Consider the following 24096-nt stretch of genomic DNA (forward strand, 5'->3'; position numbering starts at 1 on the left):
GTGTCTGGGCCTCTGGTCCTGGGGGAAAGAGGCATAGAGGCAGGCTGCTGTGCTAGGCTGGCAGCAGGAACAGAGAGGCTCTTTATAGTAGAGTTCTGGTGATTTAAATCATATGGCATAGCCTGGAATCACTGCAGAAGTCTGGAAGCTCTTCAAAACTGCAGGAACAAGAGCACTCTCTCTTTTTCTCTCTCTCTCCCCCCCTCCCTCCTGCTCTTCCCTGTTATAACTTTTTCCAAACCACTTTCTTATTTTCTTTTCCCCTTGCCCAGTCCTAGTTTTTCTGGCGTTCCCTCTCACAGTGCTCTCCCTCTCTCTGTCTCTCTCTCTCTCTCTCTCATTCTTTTTCCTGCACATCTTTATGTGTTTTGGTTCTCGCTGTCCCGTCCTTCCTTCCTTCCTTCCTTCCTTGCTTCCTTCCTTCCTTTCCTTCCATCCCTCCCTCTATCCTGCCTTCCTTACTCACGCCAGCTCCCTTCCCGTTTGCTCATACCTGTTGATTATGAGCTTTGCATATCCCCGGAGCCCTTAAAGCCGTGGAAGAACTACTCTCGGCGTCAGAGTGTGGATGGATTACGGTCTTGGACTTGATGTGAGCTTAATCATGTTTGTGGAATCTCGAGAAGGTCTCGCAAACCGCCGATTGTATCATGCCGATCGGGATCATTTATCCTCATGTTTAATGTGGTACATTTATTCTGTAGAAATAACACGTCTCTCTCTCTCTCTCTCTTCTCTTTCTCAGAAAAGTGAAACGGATGACTTAACAACAGCGGCGTGTTGGTGTTCCCTCGCTAAACCAGAGGCTGTCCATCACTCCTCCATTCCCTCGCATCCCAAGGGCCCACGAATTTCAACTTTTGCGGGGGATTTCCAGGTGTTGCAAAAGTGTTCCCTTCAGCCAGTGGCCCGCTGCGGACCCCTGGGTGCTCCGTCGCCATGGCTACCAACAGGGAACAGCAGATGGGTCACATGACAGGCTTCCCGCCGGCTGTCTACCCTTTCGCCTTCAACTCCATGAGAAGCCACTCCCCTTTCGACCTGCTGGCCAACAGCAGTCTGTTCGGGAGGTTCGGCGCTGACCTGCCCAAAGAGATGGCTGCTCTCTGTAAGTCCTCTTCATCGCCGTTCCTGTTTCATTTTCCGTCTCAACCCCAAACTACATGCAAGGCCCCATACTTCCATTTTAGTCAAGTCACATTCAACAATTTGGACGTCCACTAGAAAAAGGAGGAAAATAAGTCTGGCTAAATTGCACTTCATTATATGTAATTTTGTGGAAATGGAAAACTTGAAGCTCTGCTTGTGATATAAGGCGAGTTGTGTAAAAAAAAAAAAAAAAAAAAAAAAAGAAGGAAAGAGCACCATAGAAACCATGAGGAAAAAGTCCACTTTCATCAATATGATGATTACGCTCGCTTTTGTGGTTTCCTTATAGATGCTTATATATCGTGTGGTTGTGGCCACAAAACTGTGGCTCTGGCTTCGCTCTGTTGTGTTTCTATCTGGGCACATATCACAGGGTTTTCGTGAGCCTCACAAAACACACACGTCTACAATTAGCTGACGAACACCATTCTACCATCGCGAGGTGACAAGTGTTGTGAGCATCAACAAATAGATTTGAAAAGGCATGTAAGAACCGGGGACGCGCTTGTGATTCATAGTCGTTCTGAAATTTATGAAAAACAGAGTTGCTCACGTTGTTTTCAAAGCCGGGCCGGAGGCGAAATTTAAATTACACACTGCACGCCGCCTCCGCCACAGAGATGTGGTTCCTGGGCTCCGACACAGGGGGCGCCGCTGCATTCTGCAGCCCCGAGAATGGGAACTCAATGCGGAGCACAAAGAGGAGATTGTTGGCTAATCTAGAATGTTTTTCTGTTGCGGATAACTAGACATATTACACACAAACACACGCACGCACACATTGCCGGCACGCATTCGCTCATTGTTCAAAAATATTTCTCGTTTGGAAACACTGTAGTTAATCAACATTAGAATTCTCAGCTGGGGAGTGTCTTTGCAAAAGACCTCAGGATGTTAAAGTAAGAAAAAAAGACAAGTGAGGGAAAGTTAGGGGCGGTATCGTTCGGGGGGTACTCCACGAGGTAAAGGTAAGCAAAAGTTATTTGAAATCTTATCTGGCTGCAGTAATAAAAGGGACGGCAGGTGGTGGTGGGTGGTAGGTGGTGTAGGGGCTATAATGGGTGTGGGTGGCAACAGCTGAGTGCAGAGCCTGAGCCCCCTGCCTGTGTGTGCATGCCCCCGCTCTCCCCGACCACAGCATGCCTGAGCACCTCTCCAGCCTTTCAGCCGTCAATCACTACCTCACCCCCCCCTCCTCACTGATGCTGCCCACCTAATCCTCAAGGTATTTAGAGAGGGGGGGGGGGGGGGGCGAGCGAGAGAGCGAGAGAGAGAGAGCGAGAGAGAGAGAGAGAGAGAGAGAGAGAGAGAGAGAGAGAGAGAGAGAGAGAGAGAGAGAGAGAGAGAGAGAGAGAGAGAGAGAGAGAGAGAGAGAGAGAGAGAGAGAGAGAGAGAGAGAGAGAGAGAGAGAGAACCTGGGGGTAATGTCCTAGTGTGGTGGAATCCAAGAACACACCCTGTTCGGAAAACATACAGATACACACATTCAAACACACCATCAGACAGCTTTCCTACTCTGTCTCGCTGTCTCTGTCTGTTGAGCGTGCGCACACACACACACACATATACACACAGAGCACTTCTTTTATCTGAAAACTAGAACCCCCGCCCGCCCGCCGACGCTGAAATCCCAGGGTGCTGACAGATGGAGTCATTTTGGGTTTTCACACCGGCATAAAACAAAAAAACAAGTATCAAAGCACAAACAGACGCACGCAACTCGCAATTTGTGTGTGTGTGAGGGTGACCGTTTGCACAGACATCCACGTTGGCAGCCGCATCCCTCTCATAAAGGTTAAGGACCGAAGTTATTCCATCTAAGCTGTGTATCAGAGCTCCAGCGAGGCTCGGGGTCAGAGTTTAAGTCTGGATCATTGTGACAATTCGCTCTGAGGTATTTGGTCGTACCTGCGTGGGGTTTTTACTCATGAGGGCGGCATTTGTCAAATGTCAGAACAACTAGGATTGGGAATTAAATGTTCTTTTAAACAAGCAGCTTTCTCCTGGATCCAGCCCATACACACATGCACGCACACTCTAGCGTGCTACAGTTTATGTAACAAATATTTTGTGTCCATGCTTGATCAGAATTTGATTTGATGACCTTTTTGCCAATCAACAATTCCCTGTAAACTATTTTGCATGCCACTTGAGTTAAAATCAAGAAAGTTTCCAAGTGCACGTACGCACCGGCGGCTGTCTGATTCAGTGTTTTTAAGCGTGAATAGGAACATACAAAAAAAAAAAAAACGAGGAATGTTGCAAGTCACTTTACTGACAGGAGTCTCTCTCCTTGTGCTCTTAAACATTAGCAGAGAGGACAAAAGGCCTTAGTTTGGACATTTCCCAGGCCCCGTTTTTCTTCTCCTCCTTCTACTTCTTCTCCAGGAGTTGGCTTAACAGGCCTGCTCATTGTTGTCAAGACTGTCTATGGGCCAGACTGAGAAAATACCTTCCACATAAAGGGAGTAACACTGCAGATATTTCTGTGTGTGTAGTAAATCGCGCCGCATTCTTGTCCGGCTTCATAGCTCCATGCATAATTGCTGTTGGAGAGGTAGCCCGGGTGACAGCCACTATTGTTGGGCGAGCACGCTGCGCCAACAGGTTAGAGCACCGCCCACAACATTCTGTGTTTTGGCACCAGAGTGTCTTTGGAAATACCTGTTTTGCACGGAGGTGGGAAGAGACAGGAGTGGGGAGAGATAGCGTGGGTGGACTGTGTTTGCACATGTAGAGATAGTGAGCTTTTTCTCCACAGCGTACGTCCATATTGTGCGAAAGAAGGGGACCCGTGAAAAGCCTCCAACTCCCATGTTCCCATTTGAGAGCGCGGCGGTCTGAAAATGAGACGCGGCAGGACTCCCGCCCTTCACACGCGTATCTTGTAGTAGCGCAAAGACATTTGCTCATCCATGAGAGGGTCTGACGGCTCTCGGCGCTGTGTGCTGTAGCGAGGCCGTTATCAGTTGATCCCTGTCATTATGGGAGCCCTTCAAACAAACAGTTGGAAGCCCATTAAGACCACTTACTATGTGATAACATCACTACTGAGCCCTGAAACACCTCTCTAAGCTTTCGCCAATCAGGGCCGGAGCCCTGGCCTCAAAGCCAGCCACGGGGATGTTTTGAAAAGCTGGTAGGTCATTTCCTTTAGCCCACATGGCTCAGACCGAATCTCGAAGCTTCCAATTTTCCGAATCGACCATCATTTCCAAGCTTGCGCCAAGTGACGTAAATGGGACGCGCGCGGGACGTTCAGCGAGCAGAGCGTGTGAGAACCGCATCGAAATGCGATAAAATTAAACACATTGTATTGATAGACAGGAATGAATGGCTTGTTGAAACTTGCCTGTGTCTGCTCAGTTGTGCCTCCTGTGGAGATGACATGAACAGCTGTTTTGGCTACATGTGTGTATTGCATAATGAATTTATGCACGGCGCACGCATGTGTATACACACACACACATAGACATTTGGATACTGACTGCCTATCTAACGAGCAAGTTTTCACACACATACACAAACTATTAAGTCACGCTGTGAAGAGAACAAAAATCCTCCATTAAAAAAAACATTTTCATACCGTGTGACATAATTAAAAACACTCATCGCAACACACATCACATCACAACACACACACACACACACACACACACACACAAGGAGTTCTTGTTGGCTTAGAGGGCTTGGGGAGTTGCGTAAAGGAACCATTTTGGGGGGAAATATGGTTTGAGACAGAGTATAAAATGAACATTTAAATGGAGGAGAGGGACAGCAGGGAATGATGTCAACAGAGTGAAACCCTTCCCTGTGTGTGTGTGTGTGTGTGTGTGTGTGTGTGTGTGTGTGTGTGTGTGTGTGTGTGTGTGTGTGTGTGTGTGGGAGGGGGTACAAATAGTACATTGTACTGCTTTATTTATTTTAATAAAGATTTAAGTACTAGGTTTCAGCTCAGCTTTCAGAAGCGATCATGCTCACATATATGACACATGTACATGACTGATGGTGTAGGTTTGGATGTGTGGGTTGTGTAGTTTGTGCTAATATTTGTATATGTGTGAGAAAAAAAGAGGGAGAGACAGAAGAGACAGTGATCTGTGTTTTGAAAAGAGTATGTGCTCCCTCTTGCTACCCTTTCACTTCATTAGAGCTTAAGTAAAGAGCAAGGAATACCACTTCCCATCTGTTTTTTTCTTTAACCCAAACTCTTTTGAGAAAGTGTGACGTCGTCTCTCCTTTTAAAACATTGAAGGGCCCCAGGAGACACCTGAGCGCTCCCTTTTTTTTTCTGCTGCCTCTCTCCGGAGCAGGGGCCACTCTATCTTTGAGTGCTGTCAATCCTCGTGGCATTTACTGATTTGTAAGATTTATTGCGGGGCAAGAGCCACGGTCTGAGCCCGAGGTGAAAAGAACACAAATGAGGATTTCAAAGAATTTTCAGAGCAAACTCAGGACTGATTGTTCCATTTGAGATTTGTAGAAATCTCTTAGGATTGTGGGAACCATTCTGTTCCTGGTGGATAGTGCAGCAAATTACAAATGGGATCATGGAGCATGGCTAATAATAACTGAAAAGACTTAAATAGGACAACTCATGAAATTTGTAATCAAGTAATGAGGCTTAGTGTGATTTACTTGTATTTCATCATTACAGTTCTCCTGTGACACATTCTCACCAAAATTGGCTCATATCTGAGTCTAAGATATGAAAATATTGATTCAATTATTCATTTACATTTGCTAACAACTGCTATGAGAATAGATAAATCATTTTTTGAGCCCTATAATGGGAAAATTAAGTGGGAAAAATTGTCCCTGCTCTTGTCACGTGCATATTTCGGGGTTTGTTTTATGTTTTTAGCCGATTTTCACTATTTTCTGATACTTGATGGACCAATTCAAGTCCAAGTCTACAATAAACGATTGATTGAGTTATTTATTGTTAGAATGGCAGCCCTGCTAAACACACTACATCTAGGGCAGATTTCAGGGCAGCGTAGAATTCTTTTACTTTGTTATGGAATTTTAAATGACACAACATATGTGACTGTTGCCCCCTTTGAATGATATTGGCAATATCTGACCTCTAACAGTCAGTCAGATCCCTTATCAATAACTGACCTGGGGCTCATCTTCAGACAGAATTAAGAGAGGGCGATAACAATGCACCATGCTGAAAAAAGAACTTCCCGCGTCAACCTACTGAGCACTCAGTTTTCACGCTCATAAGTTTTCATAGTTATATCTGTCTCCCCATGATCTGCATAGCAAATGAGTTGGGGCGGCGCTGCGCCATTTGCGTGCGCTTGTGTGCGATGACGGCACGAACGGCGCTCCGCGAACGTGCCATCAATCAATGAGAGGGGAGCCTCCACTGCTTTTATCAAGCAGCTTTGCATCATCTGACACCCCCGCTTTCATCTCCTCGGAAATCGGTTCCCCTCACGTTGCTCTGTGTTTCTTTTTCAATCAGCGCTTGGCTGCTGTTCAACCCCGAAAAAAAAAAAAAAAACCAGAGAGAAAGAATAGACCAAAATGTTCACTTTGTTTTTCCAGACAATTTAAGTACCCACTAAAGAAGGTTTTTTGGTGAAATGGATCGTGAGTGGAATATCTGCTCCTCCAATGATATCCACCTAAACCCTGGCGGCTTACACACTCTCAAGTTCCCCTGCTCTCTCCTCTCTCCTCTTTCTTTCTTTCTCTTCAGCCTTTCGCCTTGGATTTCCTCTCGTTATCCCTCTCTCCGAGTCGTAGCCAGCTGCCCCTAAGTACTGGAAACTTTGCGAGACTTTGTGAGCGCATTTTACTGGGCGTGCATGCCTTTTTTCGAGAGCGCAAAGGCAGTTCCTGGTAAAGTAAAGACCACAGTGTGTGCTGCAGCTCTGACACGATGACACATGAAGATAAAGAGGCTACTATAAAAAATGGGAGGGGTCTCTTTTCAGACAGGGTGAGAAAGGACGGGACAGGCTCTCGGAGAGCACGGACGGGCACCCAATCTCACGGCGGGCTTATGAGAACAAGGCTGGGTGGGGTGGTGGTGGTGGTGGGGGGGTGTTGTATGTTTGGCACAGCAACTAAAAGACCCCCCCCCCCCCCACCTCAAAACACGAGCAGCAGAATGTCATGACAGTGCAGATAGAGGGAGTGAAAAAGACCGCTGAAAGATGGCCAAGGCTGATAATGTTCTGAAAAGTAGTTCTGTGTTAGGCTTCTGGTGGGACCAGCATGTGAACAGAGGTGAACATGGCTGCCGCCGAGAGACTCTCATAACTCAGGCCTCACTTTCCCCACGTTCCTTCTCCGCGACACGCTGGATAATCTTCCACAGATAAATTGTGAGAGAGCGAGCCAGATGAGTGAAAAAGATTACATGTCCCGTCAGAGCTGAACATGTGTAAAAACCCGCGGCTGCCGGTTTGATGGACGTGACAAGGAGGAACGCGAGGATTGTTTTTGTCGATGAACCCAATAGCACGTGGATCTGAAAGGGGCTGGAGAAAGACTGAAAAATAGCTTTATAAGCTTCGTAATCTTATCTAAATCTGTTAGTGTGTTTGTACCCTGTGTGTAACCTGAATCTTTCTCTGGGGGTCGGGGGCGTGGGGGGGGGGGGGGGGGGCTCGGACCGATGTTCAGCGCCTCTATCATCACTGGCTATCTGTTTCGGCACGTCCACACACTGCACACATGCTCGCATCGGCGACGGTAAAGCCGCGCATTCCTCCTCCCTCAAAATCACCATGCTGCATTTAGCACGGAGGCCCCTGCAGAAGACGCTGCCTTTATTGCCTCACATACAACTGCGCTGTTGACCGCTTGTCTGGAACCTGCCCGACTGTATACAGAGGAAGTGGCAACAATGTGTTGTATACGTCTTATCTGTAATTGGCATCAGAGCGTCAGACGCCAGTAAAGCCCGGGCCGGGACCCACGTGGAGCTCTAAGCAAACCGGGACCAGCTGACTGCACTTCCTTGTACAGCGCACAAATTGATAGATCAAACATCTTTAGTCTTGAAACAAAACAAACAGAAGAGTTTTTCCAATTTATTCTTTCTTTTTCAACCCCCCCCCACACACACACACACAAACAGAGACGTCGGAAAGTAGCAGTCGCACAGTAAGACCACTGGATACGGGATATTTCCCAAACCAGAAACAAAAGGCAGAGAACATTGTCAACTAAAACAAATCATGCAGTCAGGAAAAAATGGCCATAGGGAACTTGTTGAAATGGGGAGTTTTTGCAGAACGGGGAGGGAGGCGGGGGGGGACAGGGGGGTGTTAGCCAAAGAGTGAGGGAGAGAAGGAAGGAGGGCAAGATAAGTTTGAGGGGGAAAGTTAGTGGCCCAATGGGGGTTTGTTCTAGAGTTCAATCTCTTTGGCCAGGGAAGGAAAGGGAGGAGGGAGGGGAGGCGCAGAGCGGCCTCGGTCATCAGCAGTATGGACTATGCATATATTAGAACGCTAAACTTGTGCCACGAACCCTCTCAAATCCTGGCTGACTCTTGGCTGTCAGTGCCGGGCGCCAGTGAGCGGAGGACCTGAGTTTAGCGGTCTTGAATTTTTTTTTTTACTCGCAAACACAGCGAAGACAAATGTCAAAAGCGGGAGAGAGCCAGATAGGGTCCATTAATCTCCTTCAAGTGCGCGCTATTGATATTACAAATCGATTTTGTTTTCTTGGCTTGCCGGGGCGGAGAGCAACCCTGGCAAACGACGCCGATGTTACGCTGAACTTTTTTCACACCAAGGCCGAGGCGGGGGGTGGGGGGTGGGGGGGGGGGGCATGCGCCGGTCTCATTTTTCCTGGATGCTGTGTGAAACTAGCAGCTCGAAAAAGAAGACAGGAAGGAGACAATAGACGTGTGTGAGGAGAATGCCCGTGGGATCATAAAACTATGACTCGGGACAGCGGTAATCCAATTGGAAATACATTCCTACCCAGAATCTATTTTCTTTTTAACGGTCGTGTAAAAGGGTGGAGGGGCAGAAAAGTAAGGAACAAGAAAGAGACTTAACAACAAACTGTTAGCAGGGGAGTCTTTGATCAATAACAGTTTGTTATCTAGCCTCACTGTTCTTTTGTTGCTGTTATAAAGCTTTCTCTTTATGACCTGACAGCTGTATGAGGAACCACATAAAAAAAAAAAACCCTACTGAGGTTGTCCACTGTTAGTTGCAGCTAAAAAAAAAAAAAAGTTGTTAAATTTTTCTGTGAGCTAAGTGTACTGCGAGACACATCAGCCCACATGTGCGCGCCGGTGCCAGCTTACGAAAACAAACAAGAGGTGTCTCGGCCCGAGGGGCGGGGAGAAAAGAAAAAGGTTTCGAGTCAATAAACAGCTCGATCGGAATCATTTGAAATGTGAAAGCACATTTTCTTTCATGAGACAGGAAAAAGAGTGAAGTGTTAGACAGAAGGGGAGGAAGAGGGAGGGGGAGGGCACTCTCTGTTTATGGAGAGCCTAGCCAGCAGCACAGATTGACAGGAAATTGTGTCTTTTTTGCCTGCTGGGCCGTACCACTTGTACTGATCTGACAGGGGGGGAGATGAATGTGTGAGGTACGCTGATGAAAGCCATTCTATTATCATATATCTCCCATTGTATAAAGCTGTTTGCTTTAGCCCGTCCAGTCTATCTGTCTGCTGAGCAACAGTTAGGACCACTTTTTTTATTGACACTAAACCACCCATTTATTTCCTATGATTTAGCTCTGCGGCCGAGGCGAGACTATATTTCATACTCTGCTGTTTTTGCTGCAAAACCCATGACCTCACGTGCATATATGAATATGTTCAAATGCGAACGACCAGGTCCTGTCTCCATCCTTTTTCCTCCACGTGGATTCCCTTCCTGAAAACATGCGGCGAAGGAGGTCAAGTGAACCTGTGAGAAGTGTGTGCGACGCGCACGGCGTGTTTGTGTTTTCGGGGTATTTGTCTGTGTAAATGCACTGCGGGGATCGAGGACGGCGGCCCTCATTTATCACAGTTAAAGCACAACCAGAGGGGAGAGGCAGAAAGAACTGCCCATCCTCTGTTCCCTCAGCAGACAGAGGAGGGAGGGATTTGCCCTGGCATCTGGTTTCTGGGTTCAACCGCGGCACAATGTTCTTTCTCTCTCTCTTTTGCTCTCTCTCTCTCACACACACACACTAACCGTGCTAGCGGCTGGACTTTAATATGGTTATGATTAGAGACGGGGGCTCACAGAAGGGAGGGGAGGGGCTCATATTTACTGCAGGGGGAATTGGGGGAGGTGCAATGAAAAAGAGACAGAGACCATATCTGAATAGGACGCTATGGGTGGGGAGCTCTGTTTGTTTGTGTTTGGCTGCTTGAAATATGAAACACAAAAAGGAGCTCGCCCAAAAACAGCAAGAGGAGAATGGGAATAAAGTTTTGTCCTAAAAAAAAAACCCCGATCAGCTCTTCCTCCAGTGCAGGCTCTGCCGGACGGCCCCTTTTCATTACCCCCCCCTCCCTCTCTCCTTCTGGCATTCTCTCTCTCTCTCTCTCTCTCTTTCTCTCTCCACCCCCCTCCCCGAGTGTCACACTGAGGCAGTTGGTTCGCTCCGCCGTGTCTGGGTCTCAGAGAGAGCTGTGAGAGGCTGTTATTTAGGTCTGTTACAGCAGACAGGGAGCAGCTCACCCAAGGCAAAGGGGGAGAGAGAGAGGGAGAGAGAGGGAGAGGGAGAGAGGAGACAGTCGGAGTCACGCTCAGCACAACTCAGCCAGCCAGGAACCAGATCTGCATTCCTGCAGCTGAGGGGGGGGGAGGTGGAGGAAACCGAAGCCTTGGCGAGAGAGGGTGACAGTGAGAGATAGGTGAAGGTAGTAGATCCAGCTCGCCGCTGTCTGTTGTGGTCACTGCTCCGGCGCTTGACGTGTGCGTCGGAATCAGGGCAGGACACGGGGCAAGTCTAGAGAGCTTGCAGAATTTTTTTCTCCGAGGGTGGTGGGGGGTGGGTGCCATGTTCGACTGTATGGAGGCTCTGGGAATGGGCCCCCGCCAGCTCTATGATGTCACCAGTCGCGGTGCGTGCATGCTGCGGAAGGCGAGCCCCTTCTTCGCAGGGCTGGACCCCTTCGCCTGGACTGGCAGTGCCAGCATTCAGTGTAAGTGGCATGCTGTCTGGATTTCTCATGCGACACAATCATGTCTCTCTCTGGCTCTGTCTGTCTCTGTCTCCATGTCACACACACACACACACACACACACACACTTACTCCTCGGCTCTCTCTTTTTTTCATAGCCGGCTTGTTTACCCCTCAGGGCTCGGCCAAGGGGGCTGCTGTCAGGGGCTACAGAGCAGCACAGGAAGAGACTGGGACAGACAGTCTCCTCTCCTCCTCTTCCCACACCCCTCACAGCCAGTTTGAGCTCAGCCATCTGAAAGACACTCTCTGCTATGATATGATATGCAGTGTGTGTGTGTATGTGTGTGTGTGTGTCTGTGTGTGTGTGTGTGTGTGTGTGCGTGTACGTGCGTGTCCATGTTTAATGTGGAAGTTTTTTAGCCGGCGGAGTCAAGTTTCAGTGACAATATGAGCCACCTGAGGTTTGACCTTGCCAGGTGCTGTGTACTGAAAACACAACTATGAGTAGACACAGAAACAAAAAATGGGTCGCTGAGTGACAGGAAGAAAAGAAAAAAATCCCTGCCTCTTTGGATTCATGGTTAAGTTTCACCTCATTTCCTCATCGGCTCTGACGCTATAACTTTGGTTAGTGATGCATTTCCAATGAAATGTTAATGTCAAATGCAGCCTGTTTAATATTATAGACAGAAACTTTCTGTTTCCTGCTGTAGCTTTCTCAGGATGGGGGTTTGTTTATGCTTTTGGTTACTAGATGGATAATGATAATCCTCCTGAGCCAAACAGCCATGAATTAATAAGGAGATGAATTATTGAATGAATGGATGGATGAATAAATCAGAAATGTGGAATGCGGGAACAGTTTAAAGGAAGCTGCGAGATATTCTGACAAGGGCTTTCTTTTCCTCCGTATTGTCAATGCCGCCATCGTTTTTGGTCGTTGGGCGTTTCATTTTTTTTCTCCCCCCCCGACTACAGACAATGCTCTGATTCTTACAACAGGTTTGTCTCTGGACAGACTAAAACTGGGGTCCATTTCCATACACTTCCAGGGGGCCACTGCTGCTGGGAGAGTGGAGTGGGGGTTTGTGTGGTTGTGTGCGTCTGTGGTTGTGTGTGTGTATGTGCATAGTATGGTGGGAGAAGTGTGGAGGGAGCCATCCCAGATATGACAGCGGAAAAAAAAAAACCCAGCAGATTGTCATCTTAACTGTGTTCCTGTTTTGAGGGATTTTCGATTGGGGTCGTGGTGATTTTTTGCATTTTGTCTGTTTGTTCGTCCTCCTGCTTTTTGTTCCTTTCACTGCCTCTGGAGGGGTGGTCATCTGTCTTCATTAATCGTGAAGACACCAGCATTTCAGTGGCTGTCATGCACACTGGCTGAGCTTTAATGAAGACAGATGCCCTGTCAGTGGAGGCCGAGGCCAGGAGGGGTGAAGGGTGGGCGGGGGGGAACTCCAGCCAACTCAGCCTGCTCTGCTTAGCTTGGGGAGCCCTGATGATAACAAGATGAGATTTGTTTATTTAATCAATCAGGCCTCCATGACCTTCCCTTGAAACCCATTCACACACATGCACATATTTAGAAATTAGGCCTCCAGATTTGAAAAGTGCATTTTTCTTTTGGGGTAGCTGCCCCCCCCCCCCCAAAAAAAAAGAAGAAAAAAGAACGAGGAGGGTGGGGAGATAAAAAAAAAAGTCCCCTGAAGCTGCCCCGAGGGTACAAGAGTGGAGTCTAGTGGAGCAGAGCAAAGTGGAGGCTGCTGTGGTGTACTGTTTCAAGCCCTCTGTGCCCAATAACCTTTGTAAACAAGGCTGCCCTATCCCCACACAAGCCAATAATGCCTCTCTTTACTGAAGCAGTTGCCCCTCATTGTCCTCATCAATGAGGCTGATGAATTGATGTTTGAGTCTGATATCTCATTAAGCGAGCCCAGCTGCACAACAGAGGGACCTGCCCGGCCGGGCTCAATAAGCACACACAAAAATAACCACCGGGCTGGCAAATAGTCACCTGCCTGTGGTCAGATTGTCAAATTATTTTTACTCAAGGAGGACGCGGCGTTTCGTGACCGCGTGTGTTTCAAAACCCTGTGTTTTCAAGGCAAAGTGGCAGATCATTCAACAAAATTTCCCCCTCAAGATGAGCAATTTATCTCCGTTGTAAATCTCTCGCGGTGATAAGTGTCGCCGCCATTGGCTGCCCGCCAAGGACAATCCGAGTATTTAAAAGTGTGTGGTCAGTTTTCCCCCGATTTTTTTTTTGTCCACCGGAGGAGGGGGACCTTGATGTCAGAGGTTAGTCGGAGGCTATAGCCTGGCCAGTGTCATATCTGCACCATGTGTGGCGGCCTTGTCAGCTGGCTGAAAAGGAGAACCTGTGAACCAGCTTGGATTGTGTAATGCCCTTAAGTGCCTTATGCCATGGAGCTGGTACTACGTCCGAGCGGCCTAACACGTAAGGATAATGGACACTGATTTAGTCATACGTCAATGAGAACTGAATTAGTCAACTGCAAGGGAAGCCATTTGAGAGAGCCTGAGCAGACCAATCCTCTCTCTGTCAATGTTCATTTGCTTAGAAGAATGAGGCAATTACGTTTAGCAGTTCTCCAGGGTCAGAAGAAGGGGAAGAGTGTTTCTCTCACCAAAGCTCACCAATAACTCAAGCATTTTAAGCACTGCTGGATATTAATTGTGATGTTTGCAAGCAAAACATATACAAGAGTGACACTGGCAGAAACAGATTGGCGGTGCAGTCCATCACCCCGCATGCAATCAAAGTCTTAACACACACACACACACACACACACACACACACATGCACACAGACACAAGCACACACAGGCCTCTTTGTTCCCCCCCTAATGTGCTGTTCAAATGTGAATTGAGGAACTAATTGAAATGAGGGTAAATTGCGACAAAAATGGCAGAGAAATAAGAGCTTCCTGTGACCGCTGGCACATTCTGGCCCCGATCATTTTCTCCCTGATGGAAGTCCGCAGTTATTTCATTATAATTACAAAAGATTCAATTAAAAGATTAGAATGCCTGAGGGGGTTTGGACTCAGGATAGATAGCGGTATCTTGGTAGGGGCGGCGCGCGGGTGGGGTGTAAGGAGAATGAAGGAGACTTATAGTTGCAGCTCTAATGAACTTGTCAGTACTGTTATATATACATAGACCCTGTTGATCCTTTCAAGATACTGTCAAATTAATGTGCTGAAGGTAAATAGCTTAAGTAGTCAGCTCATCCAAGGTCACAGCTCTATAATGAATGTGACAGAGTGGGGGGGGCTTCACTTGCCTTTTACCAATTAAGCTAAAATTAACCAAATACGCTGTTTCGGTGAAATAAGCTAACACTAAAGCAGAAAGAGATCCCCTTTTTCCTATCCTGTAATGCATTAATGTTATTCTACATTAAGCTCTAATATCCATGATATTAAATGCCATGCTGGCCACATAAAAATCGAGCCTTCTGCATTTTATTACTTCTTATTTATAGCGTAATGTCTTTGGTTCAGTTGAATTACTTGGGGGGACAGAATCACGCCACCCTGCTAACAGAGCTGCCTGCACCGTGCAGTAACACAGTATTTTCCATCCTTTTTTGAGCCACGGAACATATTTTACGTTAGAAAAATCTTACGGCACACCACCAAATAATTATGTCTAAAACGTTTTTAATGAAATGGAATGAAACCGTAATCTCAATTTACTTACTCGCTGTGGGGCTATTTCTTTAACAGCGCCAGGGCCGAGCATTTCTTCTACAATGATTTTGCAGGCAGGTAGTATTAATGCCACAGTGTGGGGCTGTTTGGATTTAGCCATGAGTTCAGCAACTTTGTAGCTAGCTTTCAGAGCTGTCTCATTCGTCTTGATGGTTTTCTTCAACAACGCTGCCTGTTTTTCCGTCTGTTTATGCAGATGAACAAAATAGTCTGTGTTCTTATCTTGAAGTGAAGTGTGTTTAGTTTGGAGGTGGCATTATTTAAGTTTGCTTGGAACCATAGCGCTGTTGGACTGCTTTTCCACAGAAAAAGTGAATCCAAATGCAATATTATTTTCATTGTATTGTCTTGAGCTCACCTTTTTTATTTTCTTTTGACCACTACTCATACTTTGGCCCTCATCTGGGTCAGAATGTTCTCCAGGACCAGAGGGTTCTCATTGAGTACTTTTTCTTTTCAAATATTTATCCATCGCGTATCACTGCCGCTGTAGATACACAACTTCATTCACTACCTGTGGCCATCTAGTGGAAGAGCATTTACTGTAAAATCCGGACTGTAGAGCTGTATATAAGCGGCACCTCTGAATTTTTAAAAGAAATTGTGCATAAAGAAGCTGCACTTGTCTACACTGCACCTGTCTATAAGCTGTAGGTGTCCCCATTGAAAAATGAAATATTAACAATTACAGGAAAGATTTTTTGGAAATTAAACAAATGACAGGAACATCTACAACTACCGGTACATAAAGTAAATGTTTTTTTTCAGAACAGATGCCAAACTTACTTGCAATAGCTGTATTTCCTTCTTTGACTGCCAGACTGATCACTTTCAACTTGAAAGCTGCATCAACTGCATTTCTGCGCGTCTTTTTTATAATAGGGGTGTACACAATAAGTGCCAAATGGCTGATCTGAAGAATTATTGTAAATGCGAGTGGGTTTGGCGAAACAGTTTTATTTGTCCACTGTGACATTGTTGGCGGAAGGAAGCAACTGTAATTACCCTGTAATAATCCACAAATTAGCCGCATCGTTGTAAAAGCTGCAGTTTTCAAAGCGTGTTAAAAAAGTGGCGGCTTTTCTGACGGAATTTACAATAATTGTTCTGCCTCTCACTGCATGCTTTTTGCATGGATAGATGTACTAAGACACATTATTTGCATTGAATAAATAATTTTTGGACCAATCGGTTGAAAGTCGGCTTTTTCCACAGCACACCTGACGATCTCTCCCAGCACACTAATGTGCTGCGGCAAAGTGGTTGGGAAACACTGCTGCAATAGATAAGCAGTTTAATAAGCAGTGCCGTCTATAAATAAACAGATTCCATCCCTGCAGTTGCTTAGATTTATTTCCCCTGTGCAAGTGCAGTTTTTTACTTCTACATAAGTTCAAGATGGTAAACTGTGCTTGGGTTTGTGGAGGCTGTCCGTGAATTCCCATATGTCAGTGTATGTAGCGTTCAAGTGTCTGTTTGGTTGGTGTTGGAACACAAACTGCTGTGTCAAATCCAGAGACGGACAATGTGCCAGGCTGGATTCCACAGGCCTGTGTTGGAATCCGGCTCTGCTCTAATAGTAGTTTATAGGCCCTTCGGTAGCGTCAGTCACACCACTGTAAATAAAACTCATCGAGCACCGTGTGGAGGCTGAATCTGTCACCTCAGACTGGATGTTTGTCACTTCTTGGTTAAAAATGTTCCTTTCACAAGAGATAACATAAAGGAGATTGCTTTTTTTTTTTTTTTTGTCCAATAAGACAAAACAGCCCCTTTTCTGAGGCAATATAAGCAATAGTTTGCTCTATGAATCAACAGAGAATAAAAACCGCACTTTCGTAAGTTCTTTCACAATTGTTTGCTGGTTCCAGAGTAATTGTAGCCGCCCACTCGAACACCCATGTCTGGCTTCTGCTATTGTGGCTTTTTACTGAGAACGGAATTGGGCACGTTTTCCCTTGTTCATAGGTGTAGGCCACTGGCAGTGTGTTTGTGTGTGTTTGCGTGTGTTTGCGTGTGTGTGTGTGTTTTTGTGTGTGCCCACACATGTGTGTACCTTCTCTGGCTAGAATGCAATGTACAGTGGATGTGAGTGCCGTGTATACAGGAGTGTGTGTGTGTGTGTGTGTGTGTGTGTGTGTGTGTGTGTGTGTCACATTGGAGTCATGTGTGAAGAGAGCAGTACTGTTATCACTGTGTTATTGACTGACAGCTTGGCTCGAGTGTTGCTAGGGGCTCACTGTTATGAGAAGCGGAGTGCTCGGACAGCCAAGACTGACTGTCCTCCCTTTGTGTATGTGTGTGTGAATGGGCTGTGTTTACGTAGCATAAAGTGTTTGGCTGGGAGTGGTGGGCGGCTGGTGGAGTTCAACTATTATCTGGGCTCAAGGGTGGAGAGTGATGGAGGAGAAGTTGATGGAGGGAGGGAGGCACGCTGTCATTGTCTTCACTTCAACATTAGTCAAATTCTGCCAATGTGCAACTGCCACAACCCCCTTTTTTCCCCAAGTGATGTATGAGTTTATTTGTATATTCATGCATGGGTTTGTTTGTGTGTCTCTTTGTGTGTGTGATCCAAGAGGGGATAGCAGGTGTGCTTGAACTGACGTGCTGGTTATCGTGCGTCTAACTGACTCTGTACTGGGCAAATATAGATGTCTGTGCGTACCAAAGAGCTCAACCAAAATTGCTCAGCTGATATTCATATTTTTATTTTGGCCTATTTCCTGTGTACGGTTTGCCTCTAAATCAAAATGCATCGGTTTGCGTTTGACATTTAAAACATTTCATTGGTCCGCCACAAAGACAGTATTGTACTTTGACGAGACTTTGCAAGGAAACAAAAATCCCTCAGCTATGACAGATTAAAATTCTATTCGCACACACATACACACACACTCACTCACATAGCTCAGTGAAGTCACAAGCGTGGCAAACCCTGTTAATGGGTCCATTTTGTTTACCTTGACTAGAGTATCACATGAAATCAGGTGAAAGCAGGAAACAGGAGCAAATTTTTCTCACTTTTATGCAAACTGTACATACAGATGACCAGTATTTGTATCCTAGTATCATAGTATGGAACCAGCAGCCATTCAGTTGCACAAAAAGTCCACTATAAGGCAGTGGAAAATTACTTAACTCGGTTTTTCGGCTCGGTTTTAATCAAATCTTTTATTTATTAGTTTTTGGCACAGGCGTTTACAGACTACAGCGGTGATACGTCCTTTCATTGTGCTGCCTTGCTTTCATAGTGATACTCTCCCCGTCCTGGCTCTGTTTGTCATGCTCATGTGTGCTGAAATTCTTCCTTATAAACCTGGTGATGTTTATTCATGTCTGAGGATCAGGTTTACCCCCCACCCCCCTTGAGCGATGTCGCAGCCTTACTTTTCTCTTAATCTCTCCTGCAGGGGGAAAAAAAAGTCACCAAGACAGAGAATACTGTAAGCAGGTTTCTGACTGCATGGGGCTTAATGGAGTGTACACACACTCTCACACACACACACACACACACACTGCATTCTCACACGCACACATGATATGAGCTCACAAACAGGCACATGCTCTTCACTGGCTTCAAATTAGCAGAGATGATATCCATATCTTAACCATAACAGAATCTGAGATTTAGTCAAAGCTGGCTGTAGTTGTTCTGTCAGTAGGTCTAGATTTATCAGATCCTGTTCAACTGTTTGAAGACATTTGCCAAAAACGACAAAGAAAAGAAAAAAACACCACCCAGCCAGCAAGACAGGAAGTGGTCCACTAAAGGAGCTGCCTCGTATGATTTATTTGCTTCAGGAATGCTGAATGAGTTAGGGTACACTTCTGCTATGGGAACTGACTGAATGGGCGTTTTTCCTATCTGATGTATCTCTCAATGGTTAAAGTGAAAATGTTACGGTTTACATAAAAGATCAAAGAGAGGCTACTATGAATCACGGTATCTCAATATCTTGTCGATATTCCGGTAACTTCACGGCGAGGCGTGGGTAGGCTGTTGGCAGTTGGTTGCCAAGCAAAAGTGAAAAACTCTCAAATGCATCACTGCTCTGTTGAAACACCGGAGGAAATGTTTCTCGGGTTGACTCCTGTTTCTGTTTTGAGTGCCACTTGTGCCACAGATAAGCGTGTGGCAGTTTGTCTTAAAAACAATCACTGTGTGAGTGCACAGCGAGTCACCAACCAAGACATCAGGACGCCAAAGTCGTCCTCGGGGGTTTTCTGCTCATTATTAAAAGTCTCACAACAGAACAGATGCCGGAGATGGCATATTGCGAAATAAAGTAAGTCGTATACATATCGCTGAAATGCATCATGCATGCATTTGCATGCCGAGCATGAACGGGCGGCGCGGCCGCACTCGTGGCTGCACGTTTTCCCTTCCAGACCAGGTTCCAGTTTGCACATTTTGGTCTGCCGTACTTCCCTGAGGAGCAGGAGTGAATACTACTGTTGTTGTTTACATTATCCTCCTTTCCCCTCACTTCCTCTGACAGCGAGGCTGCAGCCATGGCCGCACTACTTCTACTTTTGTAGGTTTCTATTGTTGTGGAGAGGAAGCAATAGCAATTGAATGAGCACTAGTGGCCTTGCCAGAGACAGACAGGTGAGAGCCAGTGCTACAGATGGTGAGAGGAAGTCTGGGAGGACGAGAAACAACCCAAGATCAAAAGACTCAGGGTTTCCCTCGATGACGCTCCTCTCCTCTCTCCTCTTTCCTCTCTCCTCTCCTCTCCTCGCCCGTCCGCCTGCCTCGGCTCAGTCTGCTTTCCTCACCCGGCGCCCGCGAGTTGTCCTGTCTCCTTGACATGATCAATGACCCGGGCCTGCGCCGCGCTGCCAGGTTCGGGTTCACTCTCCAGTCAGCGAAGAAGAGCTGTGCTCCTCTCTGTCTTCTGGTGGGCAGATGAAGAGTCAGCTGGAGCTCACCGCAGGGATGAGGGGCACATTTTTTCCACAGTATGCACTCGATCATTGTATTCTTCCTGTTTTAGACGTAAAAGCCTGTCGACTAAAAACTTAAATTGAAATTATATTTCCTTTGACCCCCCCCCCCCCCCCTTTTTTTTTTTAATACCTCCTTCCTCAGGTTTTGTGCAAGGACGTTTGAAGGAAACCCGCAGAGTTCTTGGGGGACCAACAGTTTGGCTGCCAAGTTTGTCTATTTGAAGCCAACGTGCGCGTTGCTTTTCAGGGCCCATGCGTTGCAGGAAAAAGCGGATGCTTGTTGCCAAATGTTGGCTCGGCTGACTCCATCAAGAAAATATCAAAAGGCCCTTTATGAGGTGCTGTAAAGAAGAAAGGGTGTTTTGAGAGCGCCAGAAGTCTGAAAGGGTAATTCCACATTTTAAAAAGTGCCCCGAGGATACAGACTTATCCCACCTGCTGCCTTTCCTGCCCCGCTCTGCCCGGGCAGTTTCATTGCAGGAGCTTTAGATAAAGAAGTATAGATCGTGTGCATGTTGGCAGGGACGCTCTTCCGCGCCCGAGAGTCTGAATACGTATTTCGAGTAGCAACGTCGATCAACAAATCCGCAAATGCTCTGCCGTGGGTAAACTTCTGGTCCGTTGTCAGATATATGCATCATATGTATTTCTACACGTGGCCCGCTTCTCCCTCTGTGCATCACGACTTTTGCTGATTCTGACAGAGGGGTGTGGATTCCTGGAGGGGTGTATGTGTGTGTGTGTGTGTGTCTGTTAATGTCTGGTTTCTCACTATTTCTGGCCAGCTCGGTGTGTGTTTTTATCACTTAAACCTTAACCATCCCCTGGCCAGGAGCCCAGTATCCAAATACAGGAGGGATATTTTACAATCATAGACCTTGTTCCAAAGACAGCTTAGCGGGGCCTCTTTTACGAGTGGGCAAGTGTACGTCGGTGTGTGCGTGTCTGTGGGAGCCCAGGTAATGAGCTTTCTGACAGCTGTTGAAAGGCGTCTCTACTGCTCAGCACCTTTAATGAAAGCATCCCCTCCCCCTTGTCAACACACACATTCCTTCCCCCTTCCTCCCAGCTTTTGACTCCACCACCGTATAAACTATTTCTTTCTCAATTGTGGGCAGGTTACATTGTGCGCCCTTTTGTCTGCGTGTGTGTGGGGCTTGTGTAACTCATACAATAGAGACTTGATAGACCTCTGACTTGAAAGCATGCAGGTGACTCAACTGTGTGCAACGGAGCTTGAACAGAGCGCCGCGATTATTCAACCTGTGGGAAAGGGAGCGAGCGTGGAAGAATGTGTGTTGCAGCTAAGGGACACAGAGGTGGCTACAAAAGCAGTGACGGTATTCATTTGGAAAAAAAAAAAGTGCTTTGCAGCAAGAGGAAGGAAACAATCTGTTGTGTGGAACCTTGTATCAGAAGCCTCAGAGGGATGGCAGGAAGACGTGGGTAGAGAGAGAGAGAGAGAGCGAGAAGGAGGGCGCAGAGAGCGAGAACTTGTTGGTACTTCTGACAAGGGTGTGGTACTTTCTTTTCCTCTTTCATGAGAATCAGTTCTTCATATAAGCCTGGCAGTGTGCTGATGGTCACTCAGTGTGCTTTGGGTGGCGTTCCACCCTCTGCCATGAGGTAAACAGCTAGGGGGTACACTCTCAAAGGCCCCACCTAGTGTGCGTGCAAGTTCTCCAGCCAGGCATTCGCCGTCCGCCTCAATCTGCTCCCCTTCTGCCACTTCTGTCTGCCCAACACCCGGCGCGCTGGCCGCTGTGAGCGCCGCTCTGCAAACCCCTCCACCCCACCCTCTTGCACACTGCTGCCTCAGCCTCGCAATCTTTCGGGTTTGACAAGAACATGCAAGCTTTGTCGGCTTTCTAATGAAGGCAAAGATGGAGACAAAGGCCTCACATGCCCACGCTTGCAGTAACATGAACAGTAAAGTGGGAACATAAAGCACCCCCCCCACACACACACACACACACACACACACACGAACACTATATTTTAATGGGAGACTGTAGAGTGCACTAGTGCTCTGTTATGAACCCTCCCTCAGACACTGTGATGTGTAGATATACTGTCCCCCATACAATAAAAGCTTGTGCGCTCACTCTCGTACACTAAGACCAGACGTCTCAAACCGCATCGGGCTGGAGATTAAGTCATACAAACAAGTCGCATAGACAAAACTCACGCATATTTCGAAAGAATACTTGTTACGCTGCCAGACTGTCAAATGCAGCTCAGTTAGAAGGGGTCTGTTGCAACACAAAACACAAGCCGCATAGTCATGCCTTTGCTCACATACACTAGAAAAACACTCCCATTTCCAGTCCATTAAACACGAGGCAGCTTTAGTTTGTAGAAACTCCCCGTTTCCATACGTGATATCTTTCTATTCTCTCCATTTTCTCTCCCATTGTATCTGTTGAACCCAAAGGGAGTTTAGTGGGCCCAATTGACTTGACCCAGAATTTAATATAATTGACCTACTTGAAGTCACCTTCAGCTAAACAGCTATTTCTGTCATGTGCAGTTACGTTTCACTCCTAATGAGGTTGTGGGGAATAATGCACTACATGTCCCACTCAGCCCCAAGCACCCTAATGTAATGCAGAGTGGGAGGAATTGTGTTTGCGCTCCGTAGTTCGCGTCTTGTGAGTAATATCTTCCTGCGTGTATGTCTTTCTTTGCATGTGAATCGAAAAGTATCTGTGTGTATGTGACCGGGGGATTAGGGCCCGGTCAGTGCAGCTGGGCCACTTGTTTGCAGAGAGCAAGGAGAGAAAGGATTAGGGAGTAAACTGATACTTAGCAGGAAACGAACAGTGACTACTGATAACTATCCCGCCTCCTTGCCTTCTCTTATCCTGCCCGCCCCCACCCACCCCCCACCGCCAACAACAGCAGCCCACCTATCCCATTCCTCTCATCTCATCTGTCCATCATCAGCCCACAGGCCTCTGCAGGCGGATTGTCATGCAAATGGTGCCCCAGGCCTTGGAGCGCTGATAAGGAGGCCTCTCATTTCACAGGGCTTTGTTTTCTAAACAGTGATGAGCTGAGTTGAGGAGACCGGGGAAAGGGGTTCATGGCAGCTGCCTGAATAGGCCCTCTTACTGTGGCGCCTTGGGGTAAGTGGCGTGGGGGATTTGGATGGAGCGGCCTGAATATGGTGAAGCCTGCAAGGCGGGTACAGGAGTCATGTTCTCTGGCATGAACCAGATTTTATGTGTTGATGGAGCCTGTTGGGTTTTCTCTCTTAGTTAAGAGGGCCCTCTCCCGTTGGCTCGCTTTCTTCCTGCATTTAAATTGTCAGTCAATGTTTGTTACTTAACGCCACATATGGTTTGTCCTTTTCTAAGGGGTTGTCAGCACTCGGTCTGCAGCCTCATTTGCCGATGTTATTATTGCATAAACATAGAGGTTCATGGCACGTTCAGAGGGTTTCTGCTCTCCCACTGACCTCGCCGCTTTGTTATAATCTGGCCGAGGAGATATGAGAAATCCTGTAGGAACATGTTGCCGGTATAAACTTCAGGTTTTATATTGATTTGCACATTTGGCTTCGGCATCGCTCTTAAAACTAATGGAAAACATCTTTGCCTCCAGCAAAGTAAGGCTTTCCGGAGGAATTTGAATGTGGATTCTGAATGGACAAATATGAAAATACATATGAAAAACAGATGTTTGAGCAGCAGGCCACAGAAAAAAAAAATGTCTGACATATTTCTGTTACAATCATTAATGAGGTTGTGGCTGGTCAGTCTCAGCAGCTGTGGCAGAAATGGTAGTAATGGTCAGTTTGGTCTTGAACAAGACTTGCCCTCAGGAACTTGTGTCCTCTCCTCCCCCTTTTCCCCTCTGCCCCCTTCTCTGTTTTTGATCAAATTCCTCTCTTTATGCCCCCTTTTTTCTTCTTTTTGAAGTCTCTCCTCTCTTGTAAAAAGCCAAGCTGGTGGTTTTTGACTCAGCCTTGGGTGTGTGTGTGTGTGTGTGTGTGTAAGAGAGAGAGTGAGAGAACGAGAGAGAGAGAGAGAGAGAGAGAGCGAGAGAGAGAAGGGGGGTTGTAGGTTAAGTTCAGGCTAGCCCTCTGTGCTTTCCATTGAAAGTGCTGGGGGAGGTGGGCGCAGTAAAAGTTAGAATTTTA

At 46.8% G+C, this 24096-nt stretch overlaps 1 protein-coding gene across 4 annotated transcripts in view; it reads left to right on the forward strand.

The window, feature by feature from the left end:
* rarga (retinoic acid receptor gamma a) overlaps positions 1-24096 on the forward strand; it is a 43270-nt gene that overhangs the window by 12202 nt on the left and 6972 nt on the right. For 3 of the 4 annotated variants that reach the window (XM_086141408.1, XM_086141406.1, XM_086141407.1), the window contains exon 2: positions 746-1108. In XM_086141408.1, the coding sequence (XP_085997534.1) occupies positions 940-1108 (169 nt within the window). In that variant the 5' untranslated portion in view covers positions 746-939. Of the gene's footprint in view, positions 1-745; positions 1109-10749; positions 11281-24096 lie in introns of those variants that run through there. The other variant, XM_086141409.1, reaches the window with a different exon arrangement.

The sequence above is a fragment of the Fistularia commersonii genome, chromosome 34 (genome assembly GCF_037954325.1).
Source record: "Fistularia commersonii isolate RoL2024-O1a breed Wild chromosome 34, RoL_Fcom_v1.0, whole genome shotgun sequence".
Classification (NCBI taxonomy): Eukaryota; Metazoa; Chordata; class Actinopteri; order Syngnathiformes; family Fistulariidae; genus Fistularia; species Fistularia commersonii.